The sequence below is a fragment of the Portunus trituberculatus genome, chromosome 15, assembly GCF_017591435.1.
Source record: "Portunus trituberculatus isolate SZX2019 chromosome 15, ASM1759143v1, whole genome shotgun sequence".
NCBI lineage: Eukaryota > Metazoa > Arthropoda > Malacostraca > Decapoda > Portunidae > Portunus > Portunus trituberculatus.
Window position 1 is genome coordinate 3,453,629 of NC_059269.1, and position 17,500 is coordinate 3,471,128.

Consider the following 17,500-nt stretch of genomic DNA (forward strand, 5'->3'; position numbering starts at 1 on the left):
GGTGGCACACATGGTATTGGGAGAGAGCGTACTCCTTACACAATTAATGCATTGATAACGAGAGAGGCGTTAATTATTGCTTTGATAAAAGAAAAAGAATAGTAGTAGATGAAAATTAAAAGTCTGAGTTAATACTTCATTAAGAAAACCATCTCGTAACATAATGGGAAAAAGAAAAAAACCTGCTAAACAAGAGACGTTGTTAAAAACGCGAGGAAGAAGTAGAAAATAAAAGTTATAGAAGATAAAGGCTTCTTTAATTAGGAGCCGTAATTGAAAACACATTCATATACTCACGCTCCTGGTTGAGTCATAAGTCTACGTAATCTTATTCGTGAAGGTGTCAACAAGGAAAGTGAGGAGGGTTTTACGCTGATGATGAGTGCCAATATCGATCAATACATGCACGGAAGCCGGCGCTACTGCTCCGCAAGGTGATACAATAACAAATATATAAATGAAACTAAACTTTGCCACAGCTGGAAAGCTTTTCATTAATAGCATACTAATTACCTCTAAATTACGTGGTGTTCCTGTGGTGAGTAAGCGTTGTGCGGCGGAGGGGCACCTGTTCTCTATTTTGACGGAGCGTCCTGTGTACTAAAAATAAGACGCAGCCTGAGCCACACCGTCTAGGCCCACTCGAGCCACGGCTACGCCGAGGCCATGAAGGTGTCGGGGAATGTCTGAGTGTTAGTGGTTTAGTCTTTCTGAATATAGAATAGGAAATAAAAAGACTGAAGTAAAACATGCATTAAAATTTACATTAAAGGGTGTCGTGAATAACGCTGGCTTTATGTAATGGCATCATCAACGGGAAGAAATCGACGTGATGCTATAGTAGTAAATGGAACTCGTCTCGTGACATCCATGATAACTTGAAACATCCTGAGCATCCTCAATTGGTATTAAAAATAATGAATAAATAAACACACCAAAAAGATAGGCAGGCTGAAGTATCTGTAGTGTGCCTAACGTCCACACTTTGGTGTTTGTAGTATACTGTATACACTTCGTTGAGTTGCGCTACACTGGATGCTCGGGGGTGTCATGATTGCTTTGAAGAGTTCAGATCAAGTTTCCATGTTTCTTTAAATGCCTTTGAGAAATAGTTAATTATCTTGAAAACTTAACTTCAGATTAAACCCTTCAAATTAAATTTACTTAATAAAAGGTAGCAAAACTTGTGTTATCGCTGAGTAAAAAGAAATGCACATACATGAACACATTTTCTCTGGCAACACCCAAAGGCTGCCTCACCCTTCCGTGGCCACCAAAATTATCCACAATCAACAAAGCTAGGCTGTCGTATTGCGTTTCATTCCAAATTCAAATGCGAGTCTAAAATTTGCCGTGTTTTCCTGAGAGAGAACCCCAACCACCAGCTGTTGTAACTTTGTAAGGGGCCGTGAGCTTCCCAACCCTTCAGAGTGTTGTGTCGGGTTACGTTTGTTGGGGGCAAGCTAGGGTAGCGTTAATCTCGTCTGTAGGAGAAGTAGCATGGCAACTTTTTGGGCTTCAGTGGACATGAGAGAGTGGCTTGTCATAGTCCATTCAAACAAGGAGTGATCAGAGGATTGGTTGTACTTGCCATTCAGTAAATCAAACAGGTTCAAACTCCATTTGGATGCTTACTGTAACTGATAATGTATTTCATGGTTTTCTGTTTCCATTGCTTTGTTTCATAGTGATAGGTGTGACTTGATCAATGCATCTTTTTTATATTACGTGATCTTGCTGTTGTTTATCATCAGCTATATAGTTAAGTAATCAATATCGTTATGTGTAATTGGTGTAACAATCATTTATTTTTTAGTTCACTTTGTGTTTTATACTTTGACTTGATTAGTTTTTTTTTTTTTTTTTTTCCTTTTATCACATCAGTGTGGATAGTCAGTGAGCAGCGTGGGGATGGGGAGCGGACGTGTTCAGCAGGCCGCGACAGTCTTGCAGGAAGGGCGAGCTGCAACACATGACACATTTGGAACTCGTGTTATTTGAATTTATTGTCATTCATAACATTTTTCCCTCTCTTTATCACGAAGCAATGCCGCAAGTGAGATGGAGTAGTTACCCTCTGGCAGCCGTGCCAGGTTTGGCTCGCCTCAAGCCCCAGGCCTCCCCTCCTCGCACCTGAGAGGCTGGCATCGCGAGCCAGAAGACTTAGTTGTCGAGTAGAGCTGTGAGTGGAGGCACGGGGCAGCTGCCGCCTTCCCTTTAGGCCTCAGGCGTGCTGTACTGTTGTCTCCCGACCGCGTTTGTGCCGAGCGAGAGATGTGTTATAAATGAAATTAATTGCCTCTTTGAAGAGAAGGAAGAAGCGGAAAAGTTTTCTGGGTGCAAGTTAATGAAAGGAACATTGCGTTATTTCAACATATATTGATATATTTTCTTACTTCATTTGATATTAATTGAATAAAAGCAGGGAATTACTGATTATATACTAAAACGATCACTGAGCTCTGGAAGAAGGCCAGCGAGGACCTAAACCGGGAAGTGAGGCAACGTGAGCTGCAACCCTTGAAGTTCCCCATTGTTTCTCGCGAATTAAACATCGAGAATCACCGAAAGTGCGCTTAAGGGAAGCGTAATTAACATCAAGCCGATCGTGTGAACATTGGATATACTGTCATCGTCATCTTTAAGTTTGGTATGATAATGTAAAGGAATATCAGCTGGCGGATGCTGTGCTGTCATCTTAAGGTCATGAAGGTGTCGCCAGACTCTCACTGAACACGGGCTCTCCACTAGAGTAAGTTTATCTAGAATGGATAGATTGCGAAATATAAAGAACCGCTTAAGCGTGTCAGTGGACAAGCTTTCACCGTCACGAAGGTCTAAGTCACAGCAACGACAGAGTGAACACCTCGGGAACGTCCCTGCGTCCACTGGGGACATTCCTGGATCTCTCAAGACTTCAAGGGTCGAGGACAGGCCGAGTAGTGCATTCGAAGTGTCTGCCAGTGCAGGATCAAGCTCTCGGCCGACCAGTTACTGTGAAGTCGACTTGGACGAGACTCTTTCCGAGGAGTGGTTACCAGTCGAGGACCTCGCCGGTGCAGTTGCAGAATCCAAAACTTCTCCACAGAATGAAATGGAGGCTTCCCCAGGGCTCACTGTTGATCCTACGCCACTAAAGCGCTCGACACCAACCATACATGGCGACAGCCTCATGTCTGAAGTAATGAAAGAAGTGGAAAAAATGAGTGAACTGAGTGAAGGAATGAACGTAGAGCCAAAAAACCCTGCTGAATCTGTAGGCAAGGGTGCCACGTCTGTGGATGGTACCCAGCAGGAGACAGAAGCTAAGGCTGAGGATGACAGGCCGACGCCTTGCAGTCCAGGACGAAGTAAGAGTGAAGAGACTCTCGTGGCAGCGGAGGAGGTTAGCCTGAGAGAGGAAGGAGAGAAAACGAGTCCAGGCGACACGTTTGATTCTCCCGCCGCTTGCAGGACAGAGAGCCTCACCTCGGGATACTTCTCTGACTCTGACGTCACGCTCTCAGAGGGAAAATGTGACAGTGTACTTCTGAAATCACCGTTAAGGATATCAGAAAATGCTGAAAATAATAAATCTGCCTTTACTTCAGTGATACCAGAATCACACACCAAATCAGCGTTTAGTAGTCTCAAACGTGACACTTCTGAATACATCCACACATCTATATCCATCGAATCTAAAACTGAAGCCTCCATCTGTTCTACCGTCACAAATGTTGCATCAACTTCACAAACTACCACCACATATCCGGCGGCAAGCCATGTGGAGCAAACGGAGCCCAGTCAGGTGGCAGCCACCGCGGTGGTTCAAGACAAAAAGACCAAAAAAGAGAGTCTGTACAGCAGGATCATGAGGAAGAAGGATCCTTCCAAAGAACCAATTTACTCAAAGAAAAACACATCGAAAGAACCAATTTATTCTAAGAAAAGCGCAACGAAAGAACCCATTTACGCTAGAATCAAACCCAAACTTACGGCAGAGACTAGTTTTCAGCCGATTGAGCCCAGCACGGGGAAGAACACTTGCCATGACATGGGTGGCAGCGACGTGGTGAAGCCCGAGCCAATGTATAGCCCCGCCGGTGTGTCTGTAGCTGGTGTCCCCTCCTACCCTTCAGGGTCCACTGCCGCGTTTGTCCCGATGGAACCGAAGGTGTCGTTCCCAGATAAAAAGGTGGACCTTGCATATAGTCAAGTCAAGCCAAGAGAAATTCGAAGCAACACATTGCCGCGAGAACCAGTCTACAGCACAGTCAAAAAGAATTCTGGTAGTTTGCCTAAAGAACTTACCCCGGGCAAGGTAAAGGAACACATATATAACACACCGCTGCCTCTGACGCCGAGGGAGGAGGCTCTGTTGAGGCGGGAATCCTTTTACAGTCACGCCTCATCCGATTATGGCAAAGTGACCGTTCGTGTTGGGGAAATTACTCCTAGTGTTCCCGCCATCATCACCATCAGCAACCCGGGCTACGCAGCGCCGCCAGTGGCTGCCGCCACCCTGTCCTCACCTCCGCTTGCCTCAGGTCCCGAGCCACCCGCCTCGAGCACCGCGGCCGCAGTTTCGAGTCCGAAGACCAATCCAGATCAAGAACCCTCGACTAGCACGTTACAAAGTGAAACCAAAGAGAAGAGTGAGTGTGTTCCTAAAGTCCCAGTATCGCAGCCCTCTATCCAACGAGAAAACTCCTTCATTGAAAGTAACACCGAGAGTGCTGATCGCTCTAAACTCTCCCAGCTGGTGGAGGAGCTAGCTCAAGAGCTGGAGGCTGCCAGTCACCATCTCCCTCCTGATGAAGCTGCTGACTACAAATCAAAGAAAGAGGTCTTGGCAAAATTATTGGCGACGTATGACGTGCCCAAGAACCTGCGGCGGGTGGAAGAAGTGGATGAAAACGCGGCTTTGGAGGCAGAGCAGGCGCTAGTGCCCAGTGGGGTTAGCATGGACGAACTGCGATATGTGGATGACAACGAAGACAACGCCGAGACAGTATACGCCGACGTGCCTGATTATTCTCAGGACGAGTTTGTGATCGCTCTTGACGATGAGAACGACCCTCGCTATGCCTCCCTTACGCGCGCCCTCAGGCAGCACAAGGCGGGAGGAGAGTCCCCGGGCAAAGTGAGCAAGAGATCAGCAACGGTGTATGCCAACGCTCTGAATGTGGTCACGGCGCTCAGGGTGCTCATCAATTCAAAGTCCACGCGTGCCGCCTCGGTCATTAACAAGATGGGCACCCTGGCGCGGCCCTACGCTCACCGCATGCATGACACCATCACGGACACATCCTGGATCCAACGGGTCATTTTTCACAAATCGGTAAGTACAACTCGACCCTTCATCACCCACCTGCTGCAGGAATCAAGTACTCCTTGTCGACATATAGAACGTAAATGTAAGACTTTTTTTTTCCCTTTTACTTTTGTTAAGATCCACAAGAATACCACTCGTGTGGAGCGTATGACTAATAACAGTTTGATGTCCTTACACGCTGCTCGCTCCATCAGACACGTCCCAGGAGAGTGTTCAAAGCTGTACGGCTAAGACAAAGACGCAAGGTAAAATCAACGACTCGAGCTTTCCAGCTTTGAGTTCCACAATCATAAGTATATAATTTTGTGAAACGAGACTTCTTACAGGAGCAGTACACGAGTATCAAGTATTTTATTATCCTGTTCTATTTTTTTTTTTTTTTTTTTTTGTTTGTTTATTTCTTACAATTATTATTGCATATTGAGTACGAAGCTCGATGTTGTCTTTCTAGAACTGCTCCTTTGAGTAGTCTTTTTCCTTTTATTCTTTTTTTTACTATCCTCTTGCATCAAGTAGACTATGTGGTTTGTAAGTGCTATTATGCATTAGCGCCATATTCTTATTTATTACAATAAAAACTAGTACTAGGTAGTTGTAATACCTGATCATATGTTATCAAGAAAGCATGACACATTATCTTACGCACAAGTGTTTAAATACATCTTCAGCCACACATTTAATTTCACATGCCCTTGAAAGAGAAGGTGAAGGTGGAACTAATCCATCCTGAGTCGCGCCTCGGAGGGGAGAGGGGGTATGGAACGAGACCCCTTATTAAGTTACGCGCAACTCCAAACACACTATAGTTACAAAAGTGCTAACTCTTCTCAGTTCACCAGGAAGCAAGTGAGCAAGTCATTGATTAGCACGAATGCCAGGGAAACTGATCTTTGTGTAAAAAATGTGAAAAAGAAAGGCTGTCTCACGGAGGGAAGCAAGTCGCTCGTACCTCAACATAGCTCAGCCTGCCTTCCCTTCCCTCTCTTCTATTTCTCTCTCCCCTTCCTCTCTCTCTCTCTCTCTCTCTCTCTCTCTCTCTCTCTCTCTCTCTCTCTCTCTCTCTCTCTCTCTCTCTCTCTCTGTCTCTCAGTGGTCTTTCTTATTACTCTGCCGTGAGTATTTTCACTATCCACATTATAAGGAACGACATTTTCAATATATATATATATATATATATATATATATATATATATATATATATATATATATATATATATATATATATATATATATATATATATATATATATATATATATATATATATATATATATATATATATATATATATATATATATATATATATATATATATATATATATATATATATATATATATATATATATATATATATATATATATATATATATATATATATATATATATATATATATATATATATATATATATATATATATATATATATATATATATATATATATATATATATATATATTATTACATTATTGGAAAGGAGTATACATGTTGTGCCACGTCCCTTCATCCCTGTCACACTGCAGGCGCATCCATCACAACCGACAAGACCAGTGGTGTTGAGGCATCCCTCAAGTTCTTATTCTTACGACATAATCTTAGATTGACATTTTTTGTGTATGTTCATGAAAATACGTAACTAATGATTAAATTTCGATAGGAGGCATCCAAAATCACGACTAAAATAGCGTTGAGGAAGCGACCACGTGGGATGCGGCAGGTCTTGGCAAGCAATGAAGCTGACACCCCGAGGGCCCCAGGTCCGTCCAATCCCGAAACACTCACTGCATCAGACATGTTTGTTATCAGACCAACACCGTGGAGTTCGGACAGATAGGTTAAGTAGGTTGTAGAAAACAAGAAAATTCGTGAATCAGAAAGTTTATTCAATCAATATGGTTTTATTATATCTCGTACACTTTTTTTTTTTTTTTGCGGTTCGGGGTGGGGGATCAAAATTATTAAAAAAAAAAAAAAAAATGCTATATACGAACACTATATTGGAATGATGAATCTGGGAAGCAGTCTATAGATATGATATTTTACTTTTATTGTTTGTCCCTATGCCTGTCCGGATGTGAATTGGACCACCTGTGCCGACCAGTAACATGTTTACCACTGCGTAGAGGAAGGCAGCGCCTCGAAAAAAGAAAGAGGGAACGCATCTGTTTTTTTCAATGTTTATTCATGTTAGCTGTCTATGTTCAATTATATTATTTTGATTACCCTCATGTTTTCAATGTATATTCTAACATACCCACGTCACCAAAACTGCACCCACTGAAGAGTAATAGAGGAGTCCGTGCGCCAAGTTGACATGGTGGTGCTGGTCGGTGGTTCTGAAGCAAAAAGCGACCCTCGTTGGATTCTTTCTCACATGAACCCTAAAGGTTTTGCTGCAGAAAGAAAAATATGATCAGCGCTCAGTGGCACTAGTAACATGATATGAGTTGTTATTTTCTATTCTATTTTTCATTAGAGACACAGTGAGTGATGAAAATCACACACCAAACTGATCACTTGGCATTTTCCTAATGACATGGGAATCACTATTCGAATGAATGAAGATACTAACACAATGTAAAAGTTCCGAGCAATCATCTTCCAAACCCTGTGTGTTATCCACTACGCTGTTCATTACGCCGCAATTCAAAAATAGTCTGTGGAAACATCGGGGCTCCACGGAGATCAGAGTTACGTCTATTAACGTAGCTGCCAACCAGTTTCAGGTCTATTTCTCGCTTGTGCCAGACGGAAATAGACAATAGTTATTTTGTGTCTCACAACTCGGTTTCATTGATGTACGAAGCATCGCCGTGCACACGCAGACACCGCTGTCTGGCTGACTCTTTATCTCGCCAATCTCAGTCGGCAGAGCGTAGTCAGCGGCCATGGGTGTAAAATGTAAGTCGGGAGTGATGTGTCGTGGGAGGGCCAACCACCGGTACACGGAAGTCTTGAGCGCTCCGCCAGTGCCAAGTTGGCGTCACACATTCACCCTCGCCCTCCTGCCTGGCCAGGGCCGCACCGCACCTTATCTCATCCCCAAAACTGTATGGTGGAAATTACAAATAAAACAGCGGCAGCAGTAGATTTTAAAGATTTATTCCTACCAGCGAACCCCTCGTGAGGCCCCCTCCTAGGCGCTCCCTGCATGTTGTCGTTGGCTGGCGGCTCAAGATGTGCTCTGACAATCCCGGTGGGAGGCGGTCGACTGTTGTTCCTTCCTCTGGCAGCAGGAAGGTCGCCCCACCAACAGCGGGTTTGTTTTGGCGATGACGCGTTCCTCCAACAATACCTAGCAGCTCGTGGTTTGCTGCTTTTTCCTAATGTTGTTATTATTTTTTACCTCTTAAGTTACATTTCATTGATAACAACAATAACTTATCACTGATTGTTATGATACCACCACCACCACCACTACCACCACAACCACCACCACCAATACTACTACTACTACTACTACTACTACTACTACATTACGAGCAGCAACTTCATATAGCTTACACAATACTTCAGGTACTATGTTTGCTTACAGCTGTAATTTGATATTTTCTTTGTAATCTAAGACAATTTTTCTTAATAAAAAGGTACTTACCTGCCAGAATACATTTTCGATCAATGTAATTTCTCTCTCTCTCTCTCTCTCTCTCTCTCTCTCTCTCTCTCTCTCTCTCTCTCTCTCTCTCTCTCTCTCTCTCTCTCTCTCTCTCTCTCTCTCTCTCTCTCTCTCTCTCTCTCTCTCTCTCTCTCTCTCTCTCTCTCTCTCTCTCTCTCTCTCTCTCTCTCTCTCTCTCTCTCTCTCTCTCTCTCTCTCTCTCTCTCTCTCTCTCTCTCTCTCTCTCTCTCTCTCTCTCTCTCTCTCTCTCTCTCTCTCTCTCTCTCTCTCTCTCTCTCTCTCTCTCTCTCTCTCTCTCTCTCTCTCTCTCTCTCTCTCTCTCTCTCTCTCTCTCTCTCTCTCTCTCTCTCTCTCTCTCTCTCTCTCTCTCTCTCTCTCTCTCTCTCTCTCTCTCTCTCTCTCTCTCTCTCTCTCTCTCTCTCTCTCTCTCTCTCTCTCTCTCTCTCTCTCTCTCTCTCTCTCTCTCTCTCTCTCTCTCTCTCTCTCTCTCTCTCTCTCTCTCTCTCTCTCTCTCTCTCTCTCTCTCTCTCTCTCTCTCTCTCTCTCTCTCTCTCTCTCTCTCTCTCTCTCTCTCTCTCTCTCTCTCTCTCTCTCTCTCTCTCTCTCTCTCTCTCTCTCTCTCTCTCTCTCTCTCTCTCTCTCTCTCTCTCTCTCTCTCTCTCTCTCTCTCTCTCTCTCTCTCTCTCTCTCTCTCTCTCTCTCTCTCTCTCTCTCTCTCTCTCTCTCTCTCTCTCTCTCTCTCTCTCTCTCTCTCTCTCTCTCTCTCTCTCTCTCTCTCTCTCTCTCTCTCTCTCTCTCTCTCTCTCTCTCTCTCTCTCTCTCTACGGTGGAAAATACAAGGACATCTTTTTAGGTAGATAGAGAGAGAAAGAAAAAAACAATAAAGAATAAGTAAGGGTGTGTGTTTAGTATGAGTATATAGCCTCTAGAGAAGGTTGCGTCTTCACTTTACCTCCGTGCACAAAATAACTTCACATCCCCCCAACATTCTCGCGCAGTGTGCAAAGAAGATTGATCGGCAGTGCGTGTGGGATTAGCACTGGGCGGAGCTTGGCACAGTACTAGTATGTAGTAGTGAATGTACCGTCTCCATGTTACGTGTACTACGTAAAGACACTACTTTAAGACAGCTGTGTGATTCTGTGATGTTATTGGTGGTTAAATTCAAAGAATAGTAATCAAGTGGCATTTGAAAATTTGTATTTCTTATATTGTTCTCTTAACCCTTTCACTTCGATATGCAAAAATTCACAGCAGTAAAAGCAAGGTATGGAATCTTTATAAACACATTCAAAAAAGAAAGTAAAAGAAATGCATTGTGCAATATCTAGGCAGTAAAACGTTTGGAAATGGTTTCAGAATCAAGATTGATGTTTAAGAGTGATTACTAATTCATGAAATATGTGTCAAATAGTGGTGAAAAAGATAAGAATAGAAAATAACCTTGTATATGCCAAAAGGAAGATCTCTGTGGTGTTGTTAAAGGTTAAGTTTATTGCATAGTTTAGTAGCAACTTGATGTGGCAAGTGTGTTTCCTGTCTTGTATCTGCTTTCTTCTTTTTTTTTTTTTTTAAGAGTTGAGGAAGATACAGACAAGACGAAGGGCATGTCTACCACATCTTTGCTACTGAACTTTGCAATATATTTTTCAAAAGAAGAAAAAAGCGACCTCGTACATACTGAAATAAAATTTTCATGAATGTTACAGAAATTGTTAGTCAGATTGTTCTCATATGTGCGGAATTCTCGTTAACCTGTTGCATGAATCATAAAACATCTTTGAAAACTCTTATAACATCCACTAGATCTTAATAATCGTCTCAGGTTTTACTGTAACCTTACGATTCTGTATTCTCACGTACTGTACATACACGTACTTCAGAATTTGCCTCACTCAACGGTATATTAAGAGAATTACTGAATCACAGAATAACCGAATAAACTCAAGGAACAATTTTCCTTCCTTCGTCTTCACATAACAAAGCAACCGAGAATGCCTGCTTTTAGTCATTTCCGTCCCAGCTACTGCGCTGCTATAGACTCGTGGTGGTTGTAACGGAAAAAAAAGATTAATGGCAAAGGAAGGAAAACACAGTATGACTCGTTTTATTCGACGGGAAAGATGAATGATATAATGAAATCATTCTTTTGCTATTTTTAAGAATCCAGAGCACGTCAGCTTAAACACTGCGCGTCATAGGGATTACTTTCAAAGGTGTAGCAAAATAAGATCCTCTGAGTTGATCATATGAAGGATAAAGAAACAGAAGTAACGGTTTCAAGCTTAATGAAGTTTGGGAAGATCACAGTGGTGGATGACAGACTCAGCAATCACGCTGGTAGTATGAAATGTAGAATCATTAGGGAATCCTGAGTATCCTTTTATGGCTTATTACAGCTTCTTCCTCATTTTTGTATTATGTTCTGAATGACCACAGACGTAAAAGACAGCTTGGACTTGATGAGAGGGCAGTGACAGTCTTGGAAGCTTTGTTCTTTATATGCACCGATCACAGAACCTACACTGATATGTCACATAAATGAAAATATGACTCTCAAACATGTACATTATTACTCTTTTTCTCACTTTTTTTTTTATAATTAAAGGCCATCATTGCTATACTATGACTAAAATCGCGGAAACAATATTGAAAGCCCAAGTAATTTCAACTATAGTTTGCTAAATGTAGTGATAAGACGCCGAAATGTTTAAGAATGCGGATGTAGAGACGACTGGCATTTATGAAATTCAACCATGGTTACTCTGCTTCTTTGTCTGCTATTGCTATGTTCATCCCAGACGACGCTCAAATACAGTTATTCTTTACCAGTCTTAACTTCGATCTTGGCTTGGCTCCAGATCAGTAGACGGCCCATTCCTTGGATATCTTTATCGAAAAGAAAATTCTAACGTTCGTCCAGAAACGCACAGTGCTGAGTGTTCCTCGTGGGCCGAGTGGAATGAAAAATGTTTGTGCTGACGATTTCATTCTTAAAAATCAATTTATTCCTATCAACTTTTATATCAATGACGACTTGAGTCCAGCTGATTTTTTTTACTTATCTATTTTATTCTATTATTTTCATCGGTGGTGCTTTATTGCATTATTCATTTATTATTGCTTTGCCTTTCTTTATCTCCATCTTATTCGAATAAACAAACCCAGGACTCTGCAGAAACATGCAATCGCTACAGCATCTCTCTTGTTGCCCATTGTATATTCAGTTCTTTATTTGAAAACAAATTTGCTAGCACAAACTCTCTCTCTCTCTCTCTCTCTCTCTCTCTCTCTCTCTCTCTCTCTCTCTCTTCTTCTTCTTCTTCTTCTTCTTCTTCTTCTTCTTCTTCTTCTTCTTCTTCTTCTTCTTCTTCTTCTTCTTCTTCTTCTTCTTCTTCTTCTTCTTCTTCTTCTTCTTCTTCTTCTTCTTCTTCTTCTTCTTCTTCTTCTTCACAATAACCATCACCATCATTCTCGTCTTCTTTGCTGTGACAGCGCACTACACTGATATCGAAATATTTCTATACTTGTACTTTCTCGAAATAATGGAGTTACTTAATTGACCATAACCTTAAGGAATTTTTTTTTTTCTTTTTCTTCTTTTTTTTCTTTAGATTTCTTGTGATGTAAAGATAGTCATTAGGGCTGTGGCAGTGAGCTCACTTGGTAAAAAGGTGCTTAAAAGTGACGCAAGACCACAGGACCAGTGATGACCGAACCTGAAGAAAAAGAAAGAATTTTTCCATTATATAATCATCTCTCTGTAGAAGCGACCGTGATCCCTATAATCTTTTTCTCTTTCGTGGTGGGTGAAAGCGTCCGCCGTTCCACTTCTTCAGGTTGGCGTTGCATCGAGTGCTGGGTTGGAATGGTTTGTGGCGATACAAGTACCCGCTAAGTGTGTGTCTCAACGGTATTAGGTGGTTTGTCGTAGTACAATAATGGAGGTACCTCCCGGAAAATCTATCATCTTTTTATATATATTACGTCCACAGGGATGATAATACTAGACAATCTTAGAGCAAAGAAAAGAGGAAGAAACTTGGTGTGATATATAAAGGCAATGGACATTAAATTATTATATACTTTAGTGAATATGACATACGCCAAGACCCGCTATAGAGCAGAGAACTACACAATTTCTTCAAACATATATAGTTTGCTAGAAACATTTCTTCATTTATTTTTTTATTCATTTACTTGTTTATCTATATATCTACTTAACTATTTTTGTCACTACCACGTAGACTTCAACTACTCCCAGGGAAGTACTTATGTATATCCGCCACGTGTCGATCCTAGCCCATACCTCTCGCCTGGAAAGCCACGCTACTCCATGACGACGGAATGTGACTGGCGAGCATTAGTCATTCACGAGATCCAATGTAAATCTAGAAAATAGAAATAAAGCGTGATAGCATTTTTAACCTATAGGAATTGTACGCTAAAACAGACCGCCTCCTTCGAACAAAAAGTAAATATATAAATAAAGAGATAAATAAATAATAGATAATGAATAAATAAGTTATTATAATAATAATAGTAATAGTAATAATAATAATAGTAATGATAATAATAATAATAATAATAATAATAATAATAAGAAGAAGAAGAACAATGATAATGATGATAATAGTAATGAATGAATAAGGATAAGTAAATAAATGAATAAATAAATAACAAGCCAAAGAATGAAGAACCTTACAGCTCACAATGACCTCTGGCGCTGTAATCGTGAATGGGGGCGCCACCACACGCCCCAACATGCAGGACGCCCTAGAGCCGGCGTTGTGCATTCGCCATACAGTGGTGTCAGTGTTGTATTTAGAAATGCGCGACGAAGCGAGGAGTAAATACAGTGGATGAATCACAGGCCAGACGTTGCCAGCCGTGGCCCACAGCACACCTTGCTCCTGACGTCCCTCCCTCTCTCCCTCTCCCTCTCCCTCTCCCTCTTCATCTTTCTCCCTCCCGTCACCTTGGTATTGTCACTCATCGGTAGTAGCAGCAACAGCAGGAAGTGTCATTAACGATCTTTGAATGATTTATTAAGAGTTCCTTTTGCATTATTGTTTCTCTTTTCTTTTCTTTTTCTTCTTCATGTCTTGTTACTGTTGACCAACTAACACACGTAAAAAATAAGCATAAATGAATTAATTATTATTATTATTATTATTGTTATTATTATTATTATTATTATTATTATTATTATTATTATTATTATTATTATCATTATCATTAGCAGTAGTAGCAGCAGTAGTAGTAGTAGTAGTAGTAGTAGTAGTAGTGGTGGTATTATTATTACTAATAGTAGTAGTAGTAATAATAGCAGTAGTAGTAGTAGTAGTAGTAGTAGTAGTAGTAGTAATAATATTATTGTTGTTGTTGTTGTTGTTGTTTTTTGTTGTTGTTGTTGTAGTAGTAGTAGTAGTAGTAGTAGTAGTAGTAGTAGTAGTAGTAATGGTAGTAGTAGTAGTATGAGCAGTAATAGCAGCAGTAGCAGCAATGTAGTAGTAATAGTAGCAGCAGCAATAGTAGTAGTAGGAGGGAATAGTAGTAGTAGTAGTAGTAGTAGTAGTAGTAGTAGTTGTTGTTGTTGTTGTTGTTGTTGTTGTTGTTGTTGTTGTTGTAATAGTAGTAGTAGTAGTAGTAGTAGTAGTAGTAGTAGTAGCAGTAGTAGTCATACGTAGTAGTAGTAATAGTAGTAGTCATACGTAGTAGTAGTAGTAGTAGTAGTAGTAGTAGTAGTAGTAGTAGTAGTAGTAGTAGTGGTGGTGGTAGTAGTAGTAGTAGTATAGATTATAGGACCACTTTATTTTCGGCCTCAGTAACATGGACAATGCGCATCGTTTCTGAATTGTAAATCTGTGTCTTCTGTGCAACCTTTATAATTAATCAAGGAGAGGTCTTCCTAAAATATCCCCATTCTGTGTGTCTGGCATGTCTGATCACCCAGCTGCTACCTTCTTCCTTCTCTTCACCACCGCCACCACTACCATCACACGCCATCAACCTCTCATCTTAACTTAGCTTAACACTTACTGCTAAACAATTTTTCCCCATAATTATTAAGACTTATCAAATATCATGAGTCTTGGGAATAAAGAATAGGAATCAAAATTGCCAACTTATTTTTGTTACTCAATGTGTTTATTGATGAGTTGTTATCATTGCGTGTGTGTGTGTGTGTGTGTGTGTGTGTGTGTGTGTGTGTGTGTGTGTGCCAGTCTTCCCCATTACGGAGCGAGCTCAGTGCTCATAGACCGATCTTCGGATAGGACTGAGACCACATCAACACATAACACACACCGGGAAAGCGAGGCCACAACCCCTCGAGTTACATCCCGTACCTATTTACTGCTAGGTGAACAGGGGCCACACATTAAGAGGCTTGCCCATTTGTCTCGCCGCTTACCGGGACTCGAACCCGGCCCTCTCGATTGTGAGTCGAGCGTGCTAACCACTACACTAGCGTGTGTATGTGTGTGTGTGTGTGTGTAGGTGTGTAGGTGAGTTGGGGTGGGGGGAGACTGTCTCGTGGAGAAAATAACACTCGTTTCCTCGTTTTCTGTCCCAAAGGCAGTTCATGTTATCGGTGTTGCTATTCTCTTGTCTTCTTTCCTTCTTTTTATCTGGTGTATTGATTTTGTTTCGTTTCATATTCCGTTTTTCCTCATTCATTATATAATCTCTCTCTCTCTCTCTCTCTCTCTCTCTCTCTCTCTCTCTCTCTCTCTCTCTCTCTCTCTCTGTGTGTGTGTGTGTGTGTGTGTGTAGGCTCAAGCTTTCTTTCTCTCTCTCATGTTTGCGTTACTGCTCGACTTGGTGAATTTCTGCACCAACTGGACTTCCTACGTGGCTTAAACTGATGTCTGCTGAAGCTGAAAGAAAGACACTGGAGACACGGGTGGAACACAGAAGAAGTCTTACAACATGCGTTTCTTTTCTTAATAAACCGCTTTACAACTCGAGTAATCCGCCAGATCCGCAAAAGAAGTAATGTTTAGTCAAGGCTTCTTAGTACCTGAGAATGACAGAAGTCCCCATCGGTGCTAAGAATGGCTTGAAGGGGAATATGAGCCGGCGGAAGCTTATATAGGCCTTGCACTGAGGGAAAGCGACCACCCGCACCCCTCAGGAACGCAAGGGAACGGTGACGCCATTGAGAATTGAGGGAGAGAAAGAGGGAGAAGACATACAGGATGTCCACTCAAGACTTGAAGCTCTCCAATAGATAGCGTACAATAAGATATCAGAAATCCGTCAAAAAAAAAAAAAAAAAAAAAAAAAAAAAAAAAAAAAGGTAAAGTTGTGAAGGAACAAACGTAGCACAGTATGCTGATGGTATGAAGAATTACATGCTTGAACAGGAAGCCGCGATGATGGACAAGCGTGGTAAGAAATGGAGGTGCAGGATATAATTTCAGTAAGGAGGCAATGACGCCAATGTGAGTCAGTGGGGCCATGGAGCAGAAAGTGGGGCGGGGAGTGCACCGCCGCCGAGTGCGGTCTGGAGAAACTCCCACGCCTGCCCTTCTCCACCATTAAACACTCCCCTTCCCCTGGCCACCTGCCTCTACGCTCTCTCACTTTTCCTTACCTTCTCTACTTTCGTGGTAGCTGGAGGAAACGTAATCAAAGATATTTCCCCTATATACTTGTTTCTCCTATGTGAAGCAGCGTGGCTGCACGGATGCAGGATTTTACGACGACCAGAAAATACAAAGTTTCTATATATGTCTGAAAGCAGGTTATCGTTATGAAAGTTTTCCTGTACCCTAAATAACTCGTGTGAAAACACACACACACACACACACACACACACACACACACACACACACACACACACACACACACACACACACACACACACACACACACACACACACACACACACACACACAACACAAAAAATAAGACACAAACATAAGCTCACACACACACACACACACACACACACACACACACACACACACACACACACACACACACACACACACACACACACACACACACACACACACACACTTTAAATGTATTTTTGTTTTTCACCAAATATAACAATTATTTTCTTTCTGTAAGATGTTTACTGACTGCCCACCTCGCTTGATTACTCCACCCCCCTTTCCACCAGACAACGAAGCACACCTGAAGGGACTGTGTGGTGTAGAGTGCAAACACTAGAAGAGAAAACATGTTTATATGCTTGCAGCCGTACGGGCGCGTGCTACTCACCTCATCATCATGTCAAGGGAAAAAGAGAGAGAGAGAGAGAGAGAGAGAGAGAGAGAGAACTTGATAATTCTCGGTTTTCCCAACATGAACATGGGTATTAATAGTTATGAAAGGAGTCTCTGGCTATCTGCCTACAGGGTAAACTACGTAATTTACCGTGCCTTCCGTACACTAAATACTCTCCACAGCACATCTCACATTTTTCGCTCTTATTTTCTCTTGATTTAATCTTATTCTGCAGCACGCAATCTTTAATTCTCGTAGTTCCAAAGTTTTCCTGTGTCTTCTGTAACACAGCTAGGAAATTCACATTCATTCAGAATACTGTGATTTTTTTTT

At 41.7% G+C, this 17,500-nt stretch overlaps 1 protein-coding gene across 4 annotated transcripts in view; it reads left to right on the forward strand.

Moving 5' to 3' along the window:
• The first annotated feature begins 2,156 nt into the window (after nt 1-2,156).
• The window catches only part of LOC123504311, a 123,083-nt gene continuing 107,739 nt past the window's right edge, over nt 2,157-17,500 (forward strand). For 2 of the 4 annotated variants that reach the window (XM_045254729.1, XM_045254731.1), the window contains exon 1: nt 2,157-5,320. In XM_045254729.1, the coding sequence (XP_045110664.1) occupies nt 2,768-5,320 (2,553 nt within the window). In that variant the 5' untranslated portion in view covers nt 2,157-2,767. The remainder of the gene's footprint in view (nt 5,321-17,500) is intronic. The other 2 variants (XM_045254730.1, XM_045254732.1) reach the window with 1 other exon arrangement.